The sequence below is a fragment of the Nicotiana attenuata genome, unplaced genomic scaffold, assembly GCF_001879085.1.
Source record: "Nicotiana attenuata strain UT unplaced genomic scaffold, NIATTr2, whole genome shotgun sequence".
Lineage (NCBI taxonomy): Eukaryota > Viridiplantae > Streptophyta > Magnoliopsida > Solanales > Solanaceae > Nicotiana > Nicotiana attenuata.
Genome location: NW_017670574.1, coordinates 453,057 through 472,137, shown reverse-complemented (window position 1 = coordinate 472,137; position 19,081 = coordinate 453,057). Strand labels below are relative to the sequence as shown.

The window sequence follows — 19,081 nt, the reverse complement described above, 5'->3', positions numbered from 1 at the left end:
AATATTGTAGTGTGGTAAATAATCCTGAAATTGCTTATACCAGAATTAAAATTTCATTTAAAAACTGGTAACACTCATCCTTGTGACCAAGCTAGGGATAATAAGAACATGCGTTTGGAGTTTCGTGTGACTGAACGTGTGATCACAGACATATACAAAGTGAACCTTGTAATATTTGGAATTGACCAACTTCTTTGCACGATTATTATGGAAAAACTTTAATGCACGCTTGTGTGGAACAAGTGAAAGCCGGTCATGCTTTTAAAGAATAACTCAAGTGATAAACGTTGCACAAGTTGTCTTCATTTTCTCCAATGTTTTCTGCTTTTATTTGTCGTTGCTTGAGGTTTCTTTTAACCTTCTTGATTAGAGGCTTAACTGTCAGACTTCATGAAAAAACAAGGATTATTTATTAGAAAAGTTAATGCAGGCTTATCATGTGGATTTAGGCCTAGATGAGGCAATGCCTACTAACGAGGTATATAGACACTCACGTGATATGCAACTTTTCAGTTGAGGAAACAACTTCTGGTTAAAGCTAAGTAATAATTGTGGTCATAACAAATTGAGCATGGTTATAAGATTCAAATGCTTCATCAGATCTACGTCTGAATGTCAAAGTGGGGATAAAGAGAGGAGTACCACAATAGCAAAAGACATAAGAAAAGTTTTGGTATAACAACCGAACACATTCCCCATATAGTTAGGCTTGAACCATCAATCAGAAAGGAGACAACGGCACTTGGAGCTCCAATTAGACTGCTTTACATGAAGTAAACAACATTGGTGTCACTATGTATCCACAATTGGCCTTTCTCTTGCATCATCTGCACATTAGAGCACTTTCCACTATTAGTTATTTAACCTTCAAAAACTAAGTTATCCAAGTGCAATATATCAAAACTAAAATAGACATTCCAGTGTTGCCTACTTATGAAAAAATAGGTAATCTTCACATACGTTTGAAACTTGGATATCAAAGACATTGTAATTAAAAAACTCGCATACCTGTAATAGTTTCTCTATCTCCACCTTTGAGTAAGGTACAGGCGCCCCATTGTTGACAACACTCTCTACATCAGCAACTGAAATTTGTTCGACATGTTGTGAGCTCCTGTGCCTACCAAGCACTGCACTGAATGCTTGCAATCTGCAAGCAAGTTCAGAGATGTTAGATTCCATAATCGACATCAATCATGGAGTATAAGAAAATGCATTCAATGATTAATTAGTTAATCGCTCAGACCTCTCAGGAGATATGCTGATTTCAGCTGCCGAAGGATCATCGGTTTCCATTGCTTCACTGCCACTTTTCCAAGAAGAATGCAACAGAAATTTTTAGAAACTTAGACATTAGAAGGATAAATATCGTAATAGATTAAACAAGATAACACCATATAGATAGATCATCAAAGGAATGAAATGTGAATAAACCATATAGATAGATCATCAAAGGAATGAAATGTGAGGAAGTTGCAAACTTGCAATCACCTACTATTGTTTACATGATGACAACTTATCAGTTATTAGAAAACCACTTACCGAAAAACTAGCATGCCTGTAGCAGATAAACAAGATACCCCTAAGACTCAAAAATGGTGATAGTAGCTGAAGCAAGGATATTCATTCAGTAACTCACCCGACTCCGTCGGCTTCATGATCAGCTGATTCAGTACCAGCATCATGCTCAGCTCTCCGTTTACGAGCTGAACCATTATTACCAGCACCATGGTCAGCTCTGCACTTTTTCTCCAATTCCTTTTCTCTTTCTTGCTCACGTTCCTCCATCTCAGTGAGTTCTTGATGATATATGGCAAAATGTAGAACTTGAAGAGCAGCGTCAACATCAGACTTCAAAACCTGCCAGAAAAGGAATTGAAAGAAATTTTGTAGCAAAAGAAAATCCATTCATTGAAGATAACCACACCAAGAATGAGAAAGCAGAACATACTCAGTGAAACTACAGTCCTAAGAAGTTATATGCAGTTTAGTTCATAGTCCTACCATAGGAATTATAATCAAAGAAGATCCACACCTGTCTTCTCAACTTCAGCTTGGCATGGGCGGTTGAGAGCCGAATAATTGTTTCCAAAGTTCTCGCAGTAATTGGAAGTGTTCCTCCCCCAGTCTATTAGAAATTCAGGCAAATCAATTACATCACACAAAAACCGTAACAAGATAGTTATCTGGATATTCAGACATCAAACACAAACCTTAGCATTTGTACTGGCACTCCTAAGCTCTGCATAAGCAGTAGCTATGTGATCAGATGCCTACAAATGGTTATTATAAATATCAGAATGGGAGCAGTACATCAATCAAGGTTCATGTGAGATGAAACTACGATATGTCTAAGGTTTATTTAAAGCCTTATTCTTAAAGAGGGATACAAATTTTAAATTCCAAAGGAATAAAGAAAAAGTTGATTTTGCAGGGGAAAGCAATGGTGGTATCATCAAATTGCATAAATCAAGCTAAATTACCTCATCAGTCAGTTCAGGGTGGATCCTGTTTTTTGCATAATGAATGTATGTCTTAAGAAACTGGATGGTCAGCGTATCCTTTTTACGCCGATTTGAATTACCATGTAGCGTCCGATTATGCTTAACATAGACAGGCATTTCGTCCTTGTCATTTTGCTCTTCATATCTAGAATTGTCATCTAATGTCGAGCTACCTAAAAGGTGAAATAGTTTGCTTCATTCATAAGCAAAAAAGAGAAGGCAACACATGGAGATTTTCAAATTTCACTGCAAACCTACCTCCATCTATTGTACGATACTGATGCATGCGCAAAACATGCTCAGAAATTAGACGATCAACCTCAGGATCCATTTGATCCAGAACAATAAACAACAAATCAAAACGAGAGAGCAGAGAGTCTGGGAGTCCGATGTTCTTTGTTGGAGTTAATGATCGGTCATACTGTCAAGAACCAAGATGGTATAGAAAAGTTAATGACACGTATCTTAAGGATATTACACATAGGTGGACGTGTTTTGAACAACTTACAGAACCATATATGGGATTTGCAGCTGCAACTACACTGCATCGAGCATTCAATGATGCATGGATTCCTGCTTTAGCAATTGTTACAGTCTGCTGTTCCATAACTTCATGTATAGCAACTCGATCTTGATCATTCATTTTATCAAACTCATCAATGCAAACAACACCTCTGTCAGCAAGTACCATGGCACCAGCTTCTAGCCTTCTTTCTCCTGTTTCCAAGCACATATTTGTCAGTTTACTCTACATACAACGCAAATCCTGCTTTTGAAAAAGTTTTACCTGTTTCTTGATCAGAAGTAACTGCAGCTGTCAAACCAACTCCAGAAGAACCACGACCAGTAGTTGATATTGCTAATGGAGCAATATTCATAATTGCTCTCAGCAGCTGAGACTTGGCAACAGATGGATCACCAACCATCATCATGTTTATATCACTAAATACAGTAAAAATGGTTGCTGTGAGGACTCAAGAATCAATCTCATATGGAGAAGTTACTGTACACCAAAAAGTTCTACTAGTTGTCTGAAGCAACTGAAAAGAAAAAAGGCTGGATTCACATGGTCAAGCAGTAATGCTAGCAATGGTGCTAAGGACAGTAAAAGGACGCTAACATAAGGCCAAAGAGCTCATCTTACCCTCTTAAATGAGTTCCATTTTTCAAGTTCTTTTCAATCCCACCGAGCATGAGCAGAACTACTGCTTTCTTTATCCACAAATGCCCATAAATTGACGGAGCCAGTGAATTAGCAAGTAGGTCAAAAGTATCATCTCTACCACATATATTCTTGATATCTTTCAGGACTTTCTCCGTGTAGTTTGGCGCATTTGCTGACTTGTTAAGGAGAGACACATTGTTAGCTATGAGGATTGTTCTGCACAACAAAATCGGTGGAGAGGATTAAATACAGAAAACAGTGGTTAACTTCTCAAAGGGTAGTATTTTACTTTAAACACACAACCTGAATACCCCGTTCATGCTTCCTTGGCTTTTACTAGGAAGAGCTTTGTATACCCCAACAACTGCTACACGGTCTCCAGGCTTGCATGAATCAACAAGATCATCCTCCACAACTATATCCACTGTTCGAGGAAGTTGACCAGGAGCAGAATTTTCAGGAACCTCTTGCATTGATAAAGTTTGGTGATCTTTATATGTGCATAGCCCATATTCTGTAACTAGCAAATTTCCATTATCATCCTGCAACATAATCATTCTTGTAAAATTTCTTTTTGCTAAATAAAACACAAAAACAAAATTACACAGTAAATCAATTTATTATTACCCGTGTCGGGTACACGGAACCAGTTGGCAGACCAACATTTGACGTGATATCTCTGTATTCACGGGCCATGAATTTCTCAGTTGTCGGGCAAAAGTGGACACTCTTTACTACCTTTGGCCTCACAAGAGAACCTATAGACGTTGAAAGTAGCAGTTTTCATCAATAAAGTTAACTAAAATAGTCGATTAGTAAGTAGCCTCAAAGCTAAGGACTCGATATAAAACAAGAAAGCAATTTATAACTCAACAAACTACAGACAATGTTTATAACTCAATAATTTCGTTGATGACAGGTGATATCTGTGATGTAACTTGTGTCTCCCCTTTTAGTAATACATGTAAATGTTTCATTGCAAATATAAGATGGAAAAGCGAATGCAGAATAGATATGATTCTGATAATGAAAGAGAGTGATAAAAGATAGTGATACACTTCAGTTATAAACAACAAGAAATAATGAAAAATACATGTGTTTTATATTCATGCATACTTCAGATTGCAGATATAAGCAGGAAAAATCAAGAGGAAAATTGATGCTAATAAGGAAACAGAGCAACAGAAGACAACACATTCAAATAACAACTTGATATCCATTATTCGAGAAATTGGAGCATAAAGCATGAAAAGCATTGTGGATCAAAAGAAATCTCTACCAAAAGTGACAGTCCATAAGCAACTTTTGTTTCTTGTCTCACTAGAAGACAGGTAGCCAATCTTTTTCCAGTTTCAACCAGCAAATTGCACACTAGTTACTGAAACTAATAGAGATCCAAAATGCTTCTAAGAATATGGTGCATTTTTCTGAAAATAAGGAACTCAGTAATCACCAGTAGAAATGGATAAAATGGATATCTCTTGTCCAGTACAGCTACTTAGGACTCAATTATAGCTCTTGCTTAATAAGTTGAACCCTCTTATAATAGAACTATAGTCCTAGAAAGTTGAGTGTTCTAGTCCGTTCACTAGCAACTGATACTGCTATAGCATGACCCCCTACAAGGGAGCAACTAGTAAATCACCTTAAATCCAATCACTAGACATATAATGTCTTCCCCTGTCGGATGGACATGGATATGTTCTAATGGTCATTCCAAATGGAAAATCACTACCAACATACAGCTGTCAAACACATATCAGCTGTATCATCATACCCAAGCCTTTGTGGCATAATGTAAAACAACTAGCACACCAATTAAATAGTTCTCTCTTTTCATTGTTTTTACCATTATAAAAGCACTTTCTTTGAAAAGTATTCATCAATGTTTTCACCACAGAACCTAAATTATCAAAACTTGCAATACCAAATGACTCAGAAATTATTAGTCCTTCCTACTGATTCATTAACAACATCAATTAAAAACAAACTACTTCATTGGAAAAATTGTTGATATCATAGTACATATGAATAATTCAAAATCTACAGTTTACACTGGCATAACACCACAAAGTCAAAACATATATGAGCTAGAAATGAGCACTATAAGCAGATTGGAAAGTCATACACTTGGTAACAATTCCTTCAACGCAGACCATGGAACCAATGAAACGGGACAAAAGCTCTCTTGGGGTCACTCTCCTCGAAACAAATGGACCAGTAAACCCAACCAACACTTGCTCTCCTTCTTTAAGGTACTTGGGATTATGGGTCCGCATCATATCCGTTAAAGAATCAACCAATGGTTGCATATATTCACTTGGATTCTGAAGAAGCCTACACAATTCAAGAAAAAGAAAAAAATTGACAAACTGGAAACTAATGTCAACAACCCTAGCTAGTACTTCAAATACTCAAACAAACAAAAAAATCATTGAAAATCTTGTTCTTTTCCAGCATTTTTTGCCCTCAAATTGATCCTGCAAGCTAAAAACTGGAAAAACCAAAACATCAAGCCTAGGTCGTAGTTCATTTTCAAAACGCCAACCAAAAATCAGTATTTAATATTTATTTTTTTCTTCAAATTATACGAGCCAAATCACATCACTAAAATTCATGAAAAAGAGGAAACCTGCGAGCCAAATCAGAGCCTTCTCTGTCATTGTAGAAATCAGAGAGGTCCAAAATGACACGACGCCTATTATTGTTGATCATTGAGTCAAAATCCTTCTTCAGCTCCGTGTCCAGCTCCTGCAAAAAGTGAATCAGCAATCGCAAATATAACGAAAAAAATTGAATACAACTCACAGTCCGTCAATTTACACAAACTATATCAAACAGAAATAATGTGGAAAAATAAATAAAATAGATTCTGAAGAAAATCTTACAGTTTGTTCAAAGAATTTGAGGAAAGTTCGCTTGTGCGAAGCCCTGACTTCATCACTTAGATCCATGGCTGACTGAGAGAGACTGAAACTGTGTGCGCGAAGAGAGGGGGGGGGGGAGGGAGGAAGAGAAAGAGAGAGAGTTGTGAAAGTTGAGATTTGGGGGGGTTTGCGTCTTATTTTGGAGTTAGGGTTCGGAATTTGGCGGGAAATGAAGGGTTGAGGTTGGCGGGAAGCAGGAGGGCATTTCGACACGAGGAGGGAGACACGTCACTCTATCCGCCTTTTGTTTCTTGTTCTTAATTTTCTTTTTCGTACTTTATCCGTCCAGAAAAAAGATGTTATTAATTTTGATTCTTTTGTATCTCTAAGTAGTTTATGATAACATCAAAATTTAAAAATTTGTGATCGTTATAAATAGAATTCTATTTAAGGTGAATATATATATTTTAGAGAGATTTTAAAGCTTGTTACTTGGTGGCTAAGTCACTTTTTCCCTATAAATAGAGGAGTCTTATTCCATTATAATTCATCCCAAATCAATAAGAATTCCATCTCCCTACTTTTCTCTACAATACCCTTCTTCTTCTTTTATTGTTTCATAACACGTTATCAGCACGAGATTCTAACCAATTGAGTAGAAGCTTTGGGATTGAGCATAATGATTGTCAATTGTTCCATGAACTTCCTTCATGATTAAATTCTGGATTTAAGGTAAGTATTTTACTTTATTTTCTCTTTTAAATTCTTGACATTCTATAATTTGATTTTAAATACAAGCAAAGACAATAAAATTTGATTGTAACGCTAATAGAGTTTGTAAGAAATTATAACCACTCGAAGTGGTAAAATTTCTATGTCTTGCCATGATCAAATTCATGTATGATTATGAACAGAAGAAGTGAAAACACGTCCCATTGAATTTGCTCTATTCTCATTCCCTTAAGAGAATGTGACAGCAATATGTGATAAGTCTGAAAGAAGACAAAATTATTACCGTGAAGGTATCAATGGATGTGGACGTGGCAATAGACGAAATTATAATTGTCATCGTTGTGATAATGGGAATAATAAAGATTCTCAAAATAAACTTTCACTCTATGAAGTTAATGTTTGTCATCGATTTGACATAAGATTTCGTAAAGCACATACAGATGACTATGGTCCATTCATGATGTGAATGTGAAAACATCTTATTTATGAATACATATTCATTCTTGGAATAATATGAATGTGCTACTGTGATAGTGAATATACCACACTCACCTCTAAAAGGAGGTTTGAGATGATATAAGAAAACAATGTAATTAATTTGGCATGAATGGTCATTGGTCACGTACCTATTGTACGCCAAAATATTTTGGTAATGTGATTATCAAAGAATAACAGTAATACAAGAAACAGATCTTGCATATAAATTTGACCATGACTATAATGGTATAACTTTCTCTTTAAAAGAGATATTCACCATATGGATGTTGATGGATATGTGGTAGTACCAAAATTAATTGAGAGCTCTGAAGAGCCAATTATTACTCTTTTGGATGAATAAAATTTATTATCAATAAGCAACCGTGTTGCAGTAAGTCTCAAAGAAACTTAATTGGGTTTCTAAAGTATTCGTTAAAGCGGTTGGTTATATTGAGACTAAACAAAAGAAAGATTTAATATCTTCTATTACTACAACTTGTAGCAGGGTAATATGTATGTGAAAAGTTACCTGTTTTTTTCTCTAGTTTGTACTACACAAATAAACGAATACAACAATAAAGTGGATGTTTATTGATATAAAAACTCATAACATAATAAACTTTGATTTTATTGATAATTGCACACGTCATGGTGTAAGTCTGAACTTTATCAATATTGATAATTTATCCAGTTGCATAACTAGTTTAGCCATATTAATTTAAATATGATGTGCAAAATAAAAGATAATTCACATGGGTAAATATTAAAGAACTAGAAAATTCTTTACGAATTCCCTTATGTTGCTTGTTCTCATTAATTAATTGACCAATTAAATTGGAATTGAATCCCATGAATGCTAGAAATATCAAAGGTGAATATGGGCCCATTCACCTGCCATGTATGCCACATAAGATGCATCAATGAGATGGTTACATATGCATTGACCCGCAACCTGGTGTTTGCGAGATAACTTGCTCAATAATTTAATATAGAGCATAATTTCCAGATTTTTTATTCAAGATAGTTCTTCTTGATAAGTTGGTTTGCATCACTGTTGGTTTAGCAAAATGATTTAATCAGTGCCTCCACTTAATAGCTAAACCAGTGCTTATGAGAACAAAGTTTTATATATATATATATATATATATATATATATATATATATATATATATATATATATATATATATATATATATATATATATATATATATCAATCTTTGACTGTGTGGAATAAGAGCGGGTGCCTTTCATTTATCGAGACTAGATAAACCAAAGCAGTCTACGATTGCCGGATTTTTTAGGAATGGAATTTATAGGAAGATTAGCGGAACGCCTTGATATACGTTATATACGAAAGTATATTATTTCCTCCTCTCACAAGTGGTTCAGGGTCACGAACCAAATAATTCCATCTTATCATTATTGATGTGCAATGTATATTTTGATTAACACCATAACGCACAAAGATGGGTTCTCAAAGTTGAGGAAATAAGTTAGTTTTTCTAACATGAGGGGGAGACATGATAAACAATTGAGAAAAAAGTTACGTGGAATAAATTATCATTTGTACATATAGATCCTCGAATAAGATAATATGAACTTGAAGTTCATAAAAAGATAATTCATTTGCAATATGTTGCAAAACATGCCATACGCATTTGCTGAACCAAAGAAGGTAACTATATTCCCGTTGCAAATGCTCCTATTAAATCCTAGAAGGACAAAGTCTATGGTACGCTTAAAGCATATAGACAAATCGGTTTCAAATAAAACTTCTTGATAAAGAAGATGAGCAAATGATCAAAATGATCATAATAAATGAGGCAAGTGATTTAGAAGATCACATGACATAATACTTCATAAAATTTCAGGAGAGGTTCAGGTATCTCAAAATATGAATGAAGAGATCTCTATGTTATGTCTTTATGGAAAAATAAAATGAGGTCGAAACTGATATAAATGTTTCTCGACTACATCTACGATAACTCTAAATATATATGTGAGGATTTTAAGTCTGGAGAAACAATTCAAGTAGAATTGATTCCATATGAAAGACATATAGTTTTGGACCTACAATTCAAACACTTCAAAGTAGAAAGTCAACGGTGTGTGCCATATCACCTTTATCTATCTTATATGTCTAGCATGACATGAAAACTTGATATGCATCTAAAGTCTATTTATTTGGCTTATATGACTTAACAGTCCCTCAAGGATTTAAACTGCTTAAAGTATATAGAATTCATGGTCATGAAGTACCACATCCTAAGTGCAATTTGTGCGCATATGTATCTTGCTATAACTATAAGCATGATAATATGATAGCGAGAATCTCTATGGAGATATTGAAAAGGCCATTCCACGACATTTTATGAAGATATTAAATATCTATCAAGAATGATGATTTCAAGGTGCAATATATTCATTCAAGTTAATATGGATGATTTGTTTATCAAATATCTACCAACGATCTTTTGAAGATAGTGTACAAGATTGGGATGCGAAGGCTCAAGGATATGAATTGATGCTCTCATCAGGGGGAGTTAATACGCGTTGTACTCTTTTTCCCTTACAAGGTTTTGTCCCACTGGGTTTTCCTTGCAAGGTTTTTAACGAGGCAACCAAAAGGCGTATTGTTAGATATGTGTACTCTTTTTCCTTCTTTAGAATTTTTTTTTCCACTGGGTTTTATTTTAGTTAAGGTTTTAACGAGGCACATTACCTGGTAGATAGACATTCAAGCGGGAGTGTTATAAATAGAATTCTATTTAAGGTGAATGTCTATATTTTAGAGAGATTTTAAGCCTTGTTACTTGGTGGCTAAGTCACTTTTCCCCTATAAATAAAGGGGTCCTATTCTATTATAATTTATCCCCTACTTTTTTCTACAATACTCTTCTTCTTCTTTTATTGTTTCATAACAGTGATTGATTTACCAAAAACTAGATTTGCTAATCGTTTCTTTTTAGAACGAGAAAGATATTATTTTTAATTTTTTAAAGATAGCATATAAGAGCTCGACTAAAAGATCACCCAATTCCCCGTATTCATGTTGCAAATTTTTCTCTTTTTTCTCTTTCAGTTTTGTCTATCTTACTTTTTCCAATGTACTTGAGTATTATTTTAAATTTATATATATTAAATGAGTAATTTTTTTAAATTGCATAGTTGATTAATTTCAAATGGTCAAAATGAATATCTAGTGGCACCATTTTGTATGTTGTCAGACCTTTATACCCTTCTTGAATATGTGCTAGTTAATTCAATAGGGTTTTTTGTGGTGGAATGATAAGCACTTATTCATTCTTAACCAAAGGTCTGAGATTCGAGTCCCTGCTATGAAGTCGCCTTTGTTAAGAAGCGTTTTACTTCCTAATGTGGGACTTTCCGGCACGATTCCGGATTTAGTCGGACCCGAAAATGAGTGTACCGAATATTGAGTGGAAAACCAAAAAAACCTATGTTTCTTAAATTTGTGAAAATCAGCACCGACCTCATAAATTTTGACCTACTATCACCCACTCTCCAACCAAAACTTGTCCCCATGGTCCCTTTTGCTTGTCAATTTTGAGCCTAGAAAAGAACCTCTCCATACTCTATAGTTATTTTCTACACCTATCCAATTTAAGCCTAGTATATCCTCTTCATAACAGTTATTTTCAACCCCATGTCTCCGGTACTTGCATTGGGTCTTAATTAATATGCATTGTGTATGGTCAATTAAAGGGGAAACATTCGTACCTCCGATCTACAATAAACGACCATTTTACCTTTGGCGCACTCATTAAGGAAATACGAACCCCTAAAAAAAAGATATATTCACTTAATTAACCTTAATTAATTGTTACATAATACCTTGACACATTACAATATGTAAATAGGGGCAAATTTTAAAGAAAAAAATCAATTCTTTCTTGATTATATAAATGAACACTTATTTTTGGACAAAAATAAAAAGGTAAAACTGTTACTTATTGTGGACTAGAAGGAGTGTTTTTTTTTAGAAGATTGAACCAGACAGACACCTACGATAAATAAATTTTACTTATCCTATTACAATCCTTGATGTCTTTTTTTTTTTAATACTAGATGAGGAAAGGCCCGTATACGGGTCCAACATTGTAATCGTAAAATTGTTGTATGTCGGTGCTCAATTAGTTTTTTTGATAAAAAAATCGATCATTGTTATATCCATTTAATAACTGATAGAGAATGATATTGGGGATCACAATTTACAATTAATTTATTTTAATAATTTACAAAAACTTAAACTATAAATTATAACCTGCTTAAGTTGCTCCAATTATTAACATAAAAATACTATGTGGTATAAAACTCATTTTAACATCAATGTAAAATATAAACATCAATTGTAAAATTGATTGAATGGTATTATTTCCCCACTATATTTGAATTTTTAACAAGATAATACATAAAGGTACAAGTGTAATTTGTATTAACAATTTTTCTACAATAAAAAACTTACCGATCTGTTTGTAAACTAATTTTGAATACATCCAACTTGGGCTTGCAAGCGTTTCAATAGTGGAACAATCAACTACTTGATAAAAGTTAAAACGAATAACATCATTCTTTACAATACGAGAAAAGTTAAAAAAAACTTATGATTTTACTTTATGTATTGTATACAAAATCAAGAGAAATTTTTAGTACAGTCAACAATGAGAACTTCCAAGGGGACTTGCATCCCTAAAGAGGCAATTTAGTACTTCAAACAAAGAGAACCAACTGCACTAAACAAATATTAACATGATATAAATTATAGTAATTCAATATAGTTGTTCAAATTATATTTTATTATAACTCGTTTAAAATGATATTACTGGTGATAAGATAATAAATATCTGATAGAAGTCTATATAAATTATAGGGATTTTAAGTTTTTCTTAGTTAAGGATATAAGAGAAATATTTTTATTTTTTTCTATAGATTTATCATATGTTAATTTTTATAATAAAAAATATAAAATATTTTAAGACAATTTATAGATTGTTGAAAACTTATCATGGAAGAATGGAGTTCAAACCATATAAATCAAATTTTCACATCAATTAAGTACATAAGTGATAACCTCCCAGAACAAATGATCAAATATCATCACTTAAATTAACTTTTAAGGTTTAACAAACTATAATTTTTAAAATTACTTTTGAATATAAAACTTTTAGGTTTGAAATCGCCTTCAAATAGTATGAATACATGAAAACCTTTTAATTTTATTTTTTAAATTGTGTTAAAATAGTATGGGACGTAAAAATCTTGTAAATATTTATCTATATTTTTTTTTGCTTTATTATTTAAAAATAAAATTTACTTTTTCTGTGAAAACTTTTAGTTGACTAAAATAAAAATTAATAGTTTTATCAAATGATGAAAAACATTCAAAATGAGTATTTGCATGGAGTAACTCTATTCAAAAGTAGTCTAATTAATAATACATTTAAACTTTTAAAGGAGTGATGTGGTCAAGGGAATGTGGAGTCCACGTATATCAAGGAGGACACAATTTACATTTAAAAAATGCAAACAATACAATAATTTTTATTTGAAATGACATATATACCCTTGGTTGACCATCTTTCCTTTTCTATATAATAGAAAAATAATAAATAATAATATAAAAAAAAGGTACAACAAATACTCCTTAAAACAAGAAAGTACTCCTATCTATTCTACGGAAGCAACAACGAAGTGTCTTTTGGCTATTATGTTTACGCGTTCATCTTACATGATGGAGTACACAATTAGCTGGTTCTTATTACACTATATGTCTAATAAACAAGATTTATTTTTGTATTGTTAGTTGGAAACATTTGTTATCTATTAAAAAAGTTCAATACAGTAGTTGCAGTTCATACATAAGCATAAATAAATGGGTGACACCTTATTGCACGTAGGTGGCCTACAAACCGACCATTGAAACCAACTGGGATTAAGAATTGAACTTTGATGTCAAAGTTCTGATCGTGGAAATTAATAAATTTATTCCTACACGGCAATTGATTTTAAGTACATTTATTCTTCTCATTTATAGTAGCAAATTTTAGTTTCATAGTATGAATAATATAACACGGAACTAAAATTTTGTGTGCATAGACTGTAAGATTATCTTTTTTTCTTTTCTGGAAACATATAACTATAGGGTTAACCACTGGCAAGTTCTGGCGAATCCACTACTAAGGCATCATATAAAGTTATAAACTACAAATCGAGTTACACTTAGAAATATAAGATGTCCCACATTTGACATATATAGGCAGACAAACGGTTTTTACCATTTATAAAGACATTCAAATGATTGACTACTACACCAAATATCTTAGGCAGCATTAAACATCAATTTTCATTTACAAACACATGCAAAAAGATTTTCTGTGTTGATGTTCGTTTAGGTTATTTTTTTTCGAAAATTAAATTTTTTTCATTACCTGTTTTTATTAATTTTGACTTGAGAATGTTTCTCAGAGACATTTTTTTTTTCAAACTCTACTTCCATGCATAAAATCTCCCAAAAAATTACAACAATCTACGCACATCTTCAACTTCCACAAAATCTTTAACAATGTTCAAAATACTGTTTCTAGATATTGTCCAAACGGCTTGATTATGAATAATTAGATTAATATAGGTTCCTATATTATTTTGATTAACAAATCACTTTAATTTCATTTTTATGTTGCTACAATTTCCTTATAATTTGATTCTATATTGAAACTCTCGCTAGAATAAAAAAAAAACAATAATTCAATGCCCTTCTTATCCGTCAAGGAAATACATATCTTTGAATCACAATTTACAAATCGACCATAAGTGGTGAAGCCAGGAAATTCAATAATGGTGTTTAAATTTTGAACACCCTTTGCCAGTGGGCTATGCAATGATGTTCAAAATCTGTTTTTGATCAATAACAAGTAATATTTTACCTTATTTATAGTATAATTTTTCGGCGAAGGGTGGTCAATTGACCACCCTTCAACCAAAATAGCTTCGCCCCTGCCGACCATTAGGTTGACTTGCTACTCGACCTCTAACACCACCAATCCAAGATTCAATATCTATCCATAAATGATAAGAAATGTACAATATATATATATATATATATATATATATATATGCTGACTTATGTAATTGTGATGGTTTCCCAAATATTTTATCAAGACATTGAAGAAGTCTATGAAGGAAAGTGAAATCTAAAGACTTAAAAAGAAATTTCCCGTTTCCTTTCTCTTAAGGAAAGGGGGATACTTAAATATATTTCAATTCAATTTTGACGATAAAAACTCTTCCTTTCCTATCTCAAAATTTGGTCATTGACCAGTGATACAGTAATTGTAATGACTATTTTCTCCTTTAGATTGTTATAACCTACTCCTTTATGTAATTTTTGCTATCATGATATTTTTTTCCCCTTTACATCAAATTGGTTATCTTTCTCTTTAGGTTGACTAATTACTCCACATCATATGCTTTTCCTAAAGCTTCTTCTTGCGTCAAATCTTCATCTTCTCGGGCTTTTTCCAGTCTTGAAGCTTAAACCAGCAATCATCATTCGGTTTACAACTAATATATAAAACAATATTTTCTTTTCTGATCTTATGTTGTATATCTGAAATAAATGATGGAAAAAAGAAGAAAACTAATCTTCATTATCTCTCATTGTTCCTCCTACGAAAAGATTTTAAAAAAGAAACAGACGGTCACATCTATGCAGGTGTAAAAGTGATTTTACTTATTAGATAAGGAAACTTGTCACAATTTTGTTAGTAGGAGAAAATGATGCAGATGAGTGATTTAGAGCACTAAATGAGTAAATGGGCTTTATTTTTCAGATGATTACTGCCATAATCATGAAGATTAGAGAAAAAGAAAAGTCTAAGTGGGCGTTTGGACATAAAAACTGTGAAATTGCGGTAACATGTTTCAAGTTGGAAATGATATTTAAAAATTAAAATTGTGTTTGGACATGAACACAATTTGTAGTTATTTTTGAATTTTTGTGAGTGCTCTCAAGTGAAAATTTTCAAAAACAGTTTTTTGGAATTTTTCAAATTTCAAAAAAAATCCTAAATTTAACTTCAGTAAAATTTAAATTTTTTATGGCCAAACATTATTTTGAAAAAAGTGCAATTTTGTGATGGACAAACGGGCCCTAAATCTTGACGAGACATTTTGCTTTTCCTTGAGATATTTTTGTTTCCATACAAAAGAAGTAAAAGCAAAAGAAGCGAAAGAGGATCAAAAGCAGACATATCTATCTTACCTAAATAAAGAAGAGGGAAGATGACAAAATATCTTGAAATAAGAAATATGACAAGAATTCGATATAAGATATTAGGGTTCATTTCAAAACCTCAACACATATCAAAGCCATGTTTACCACGTTTTATGCCTATCAAAAGTATTACCATCTTTGTAGTATAGATCAATTGTTTACCCGTAAAACGATACAATTAAATTTGTAACGTGATTTATAGACAAGCGAACCGATTTGACTCAAAAACGATTAAAAAAATAAGACTAAAGTTAATATTTAGCGATTGAAATTAAAGAAGATAATAAGCATGGTTAATTTCGAACTCAGCTTTTCCGAGAGCAAAAGTGAAAGTAAAGATACAACAACGATGAAGTTGTTAAAGTGAGAGCTAAATAGTAAAGTATGAGAGCAAAATAGTAAAGTATAGCTTTTGTGTGTAGAATGTTTCATGTCCTTACAATGGTGTTAAGCTCACTATTCATAGTTCTACCTAGAGAAACAAGATACTAGAATCAAGCTCATCTATGAATGAGAATAAAAGTGTCATTGATGAATATGTAACGGCAGGCCTTAAATGCAAATATTCTCAGTAACGGCTGCTCATTTAATGCTAGCAAATATTCCCTCATTGAATGTTGTCCGATGACAAATCTTTATACATCTACCCCCGACTACGTTCCCTTCACAATCCATCTGGTACTGGTCACACACGTCCAGTGGCGAAGCCACGATTTTTTTAAGGGTGTTCAAACTTGAACAAAGTGAAAAAAATTTGCCGACAAAGAGAGTTCAATATATGTTATATATCTCTAAAATTTAATATTTTACCTATATATACCGTGTAATTTTCAACTAAGGGTGGTCAGTTAACCACCTTTAAGTGAACGTAGCTTCGTCCTTGCACACGTCGTATTCAGTATTAATTGTTTCTCGACTCGCCATTTGTCTATCTTCGGCTTTTGTGTGTCATCTTTACCATTCGACCACTTGTTATAAACCAACTTCCCATACAGTAATGTTATTCTACATATCTGATTTAATTAGTTATGCATATTTTTGAAAGTAATAACTGAATAGATATGATAAATTTGATAAATGACGTAAGTAAGTCGAACAGCAGCATTGATTCAACTTAGTAAAATTCGCACTTTACCTCATAAAATGAAAATAAAGCAGTAAGAGCTAGTAATCTAATTTCAGGTATGTGTTATATAAAGTTGCCTACAAACTTAGCTTGTTACTTTATTATTTGACAGAGACAGCCACTAAACAAAAAAGAACAAAAGGAGGCATTTAAAAGTCCTTGGCTACAAAAAATAGCTCGGTTTAATTATACACCAAACAAATAAGAAATTAAGATACAATGTCCTCAAAATCATGTCGGTCATGAAGGGCTGAATTTTCTCTAACTCCACAAGATAAAATCATGCTTATAAAGTTGAAAATTTTAAGTGAGACGCATAAATTGGTTGAAGTTGAAAATAACAATATTTAAAGTTAAAAAAAGTATTAAAAGCTTCAAATGCTAAAGTTGAGTCTTTATAAATATAAAAATATTATCTATAGCCAAACAAAATCCTCAAGAATTCACCAAAATCTCGTGATCGTACAAATCTTTGTGGCTGTAAAAGCTTTCAAAAATACGAATATAAAACTCCTTTTCAGAAACAAGGAAACCCAAAAAGAAAAGGAAAAAGAAAAAAGAACTCTTTTTCTTTGGGACCCATAAATAGAACAATTCCACTATCCATCGCGAAATTTCCTTTAAAGAAACAGACACCATATATCTTCAAAACCAATAAACTCCAACCACGTAAAAAGCAATCACATGAACGTCACGTGACTCAAGCATCATTATTTAAAAAATGAAAAGGAAAGAGAAGTCTTTGTTACGAAACTTAGCTCAAAGTAACAATATAGAACAATAAAATAGACAACAATGTAGAGAGGAAGAGAGGAGAGAATCTTATTTCTTTTATGTATTGAAGTGTATACAATGTGATGCCAAAACCCTCTATTTATAGGATTACATAGAGGCATACAAAATAATGCCATAAACATGACATTAAAATTTGAGATCATGGAGGAAGATCATGGGGAGGTTATGGAGGTGTGGGAGTTACAACTATAATGGTGAGAAGTAGTGAGAGTTATCAACATAATGGAGAAGAGTAGTGGGAGTAACTTCTTTAGGAGTTATAGACATCCACTACAAAATAATATTTCATAACACTCCCCCTTGGATGTCTATAGATAATGTGCCTCGTTAAAACCTTACTAAGAAAAAACTCTGTGGGAAAAAATCTTATTGAAGGAAAAAAGAGTACACATATCTTGTAATACACATTATTTGCTGCCTCATTAAAAACCTTGCCAGAAAAACCAGTGGGATAAAATCTTAGCTAAGGGAAAAAGAGTACGGCGCGTATTTGCCTCCCCCTGATGAAAACATCACTTTATTCTTCGGAGACGACGAATTCCAAGCTTGTATAACAACTTCTGTAATATTGAGATCCGCAATGTCTTGTGAAGAAGTTTGTCAAATTATCACTTGAACAAATTTGTTGAAGAACTTTGGTGAATGTGCTTTATTTTGTCTCCTTCGATAGTCCTTCTTTCAATCGATATAAGCAAACAACATTATCTTCAGTATTATTGGAATCTTCTCTTCAAAGTCAAGTCACACGTCCGTTGTGTGTTGGGCCCCTTGCTTTATCAGTTGCTTATCTTGGCATGACTTGACTAAGTATCAACAATTAACTGCCTTGTAAAATGATAATATGGATAGAATGTTTGAAGAACGAACTTCAGGAAAACGCCTGCATTTGCATAACCAACAAAATCTTGGCAATATTTGTTAGAATAAACAAATCTACATCAAGTATATATTCCTTTTGAAATATAATACTAATTGTATTCCAATATCTCCACATTGAAATAAAACTATATCTTGCTAGCATATTGTTATACTCATGGTTCTAGCCAGATATATTAGTGCACCAATTGCACTAGACACAAAAATAAATCATGTACGCAATGAACGCTCTAATCTACATAAGG

General features: G+C 32.8%; 1 protein-coding gene across 2 annotated transcripts; it reads right to left on the bottom strand.

The window, feature by feature from the left end:
- Positions 1-526: 526 nt before the first annotated feature.
- LOC109241146 (DNA replication licensing factor MCM3 homolog 2) lies at positions 527-6,750 on the bottom strand. 2 transcript variants are annotated; one of them, XM_019407870.1, is made up of 16 exons: positions 6,558-6,750; positions 6,302-6,420; positions 5,798-6,006; positions 4,297-4,427; positions 3,973-4,211; positions 3,649-3,885; positions 3,292-3,446; positions 3,013-3,221; positions 2,763-2,925; positions 2,484-2,677; positions 2,214-2,273; positions 2,036-2,128; positions 1,640-1,860; positions 1,247-1,309; positions 1,009-1,150; positions 527-827 (listed from the first exon to the last, which is right to left on the bottom strand). In XM_019407870.1, the coding sequence occupies exons 1-16, from the start codon at positions 6,621-6,623 to the stop codon at positions 765-767; spliced, it is 2,364 nt and encodes a 787-aa protein (XP_019263415.1). In that variant the 5' UTR covers positions 6,624-6,750; the 3' UTR covers positions 527-764. The 2 variants fall into 2 exon arrangements, with proteins under 2 accessions (XP_019263415.1, XP_019263416.1); XM_019407871.1 differs by having other exon boundaries at positions 1,247-1,303.
- Positions 6,751-19,081: the final 12,331 nt, after the last annotated feature.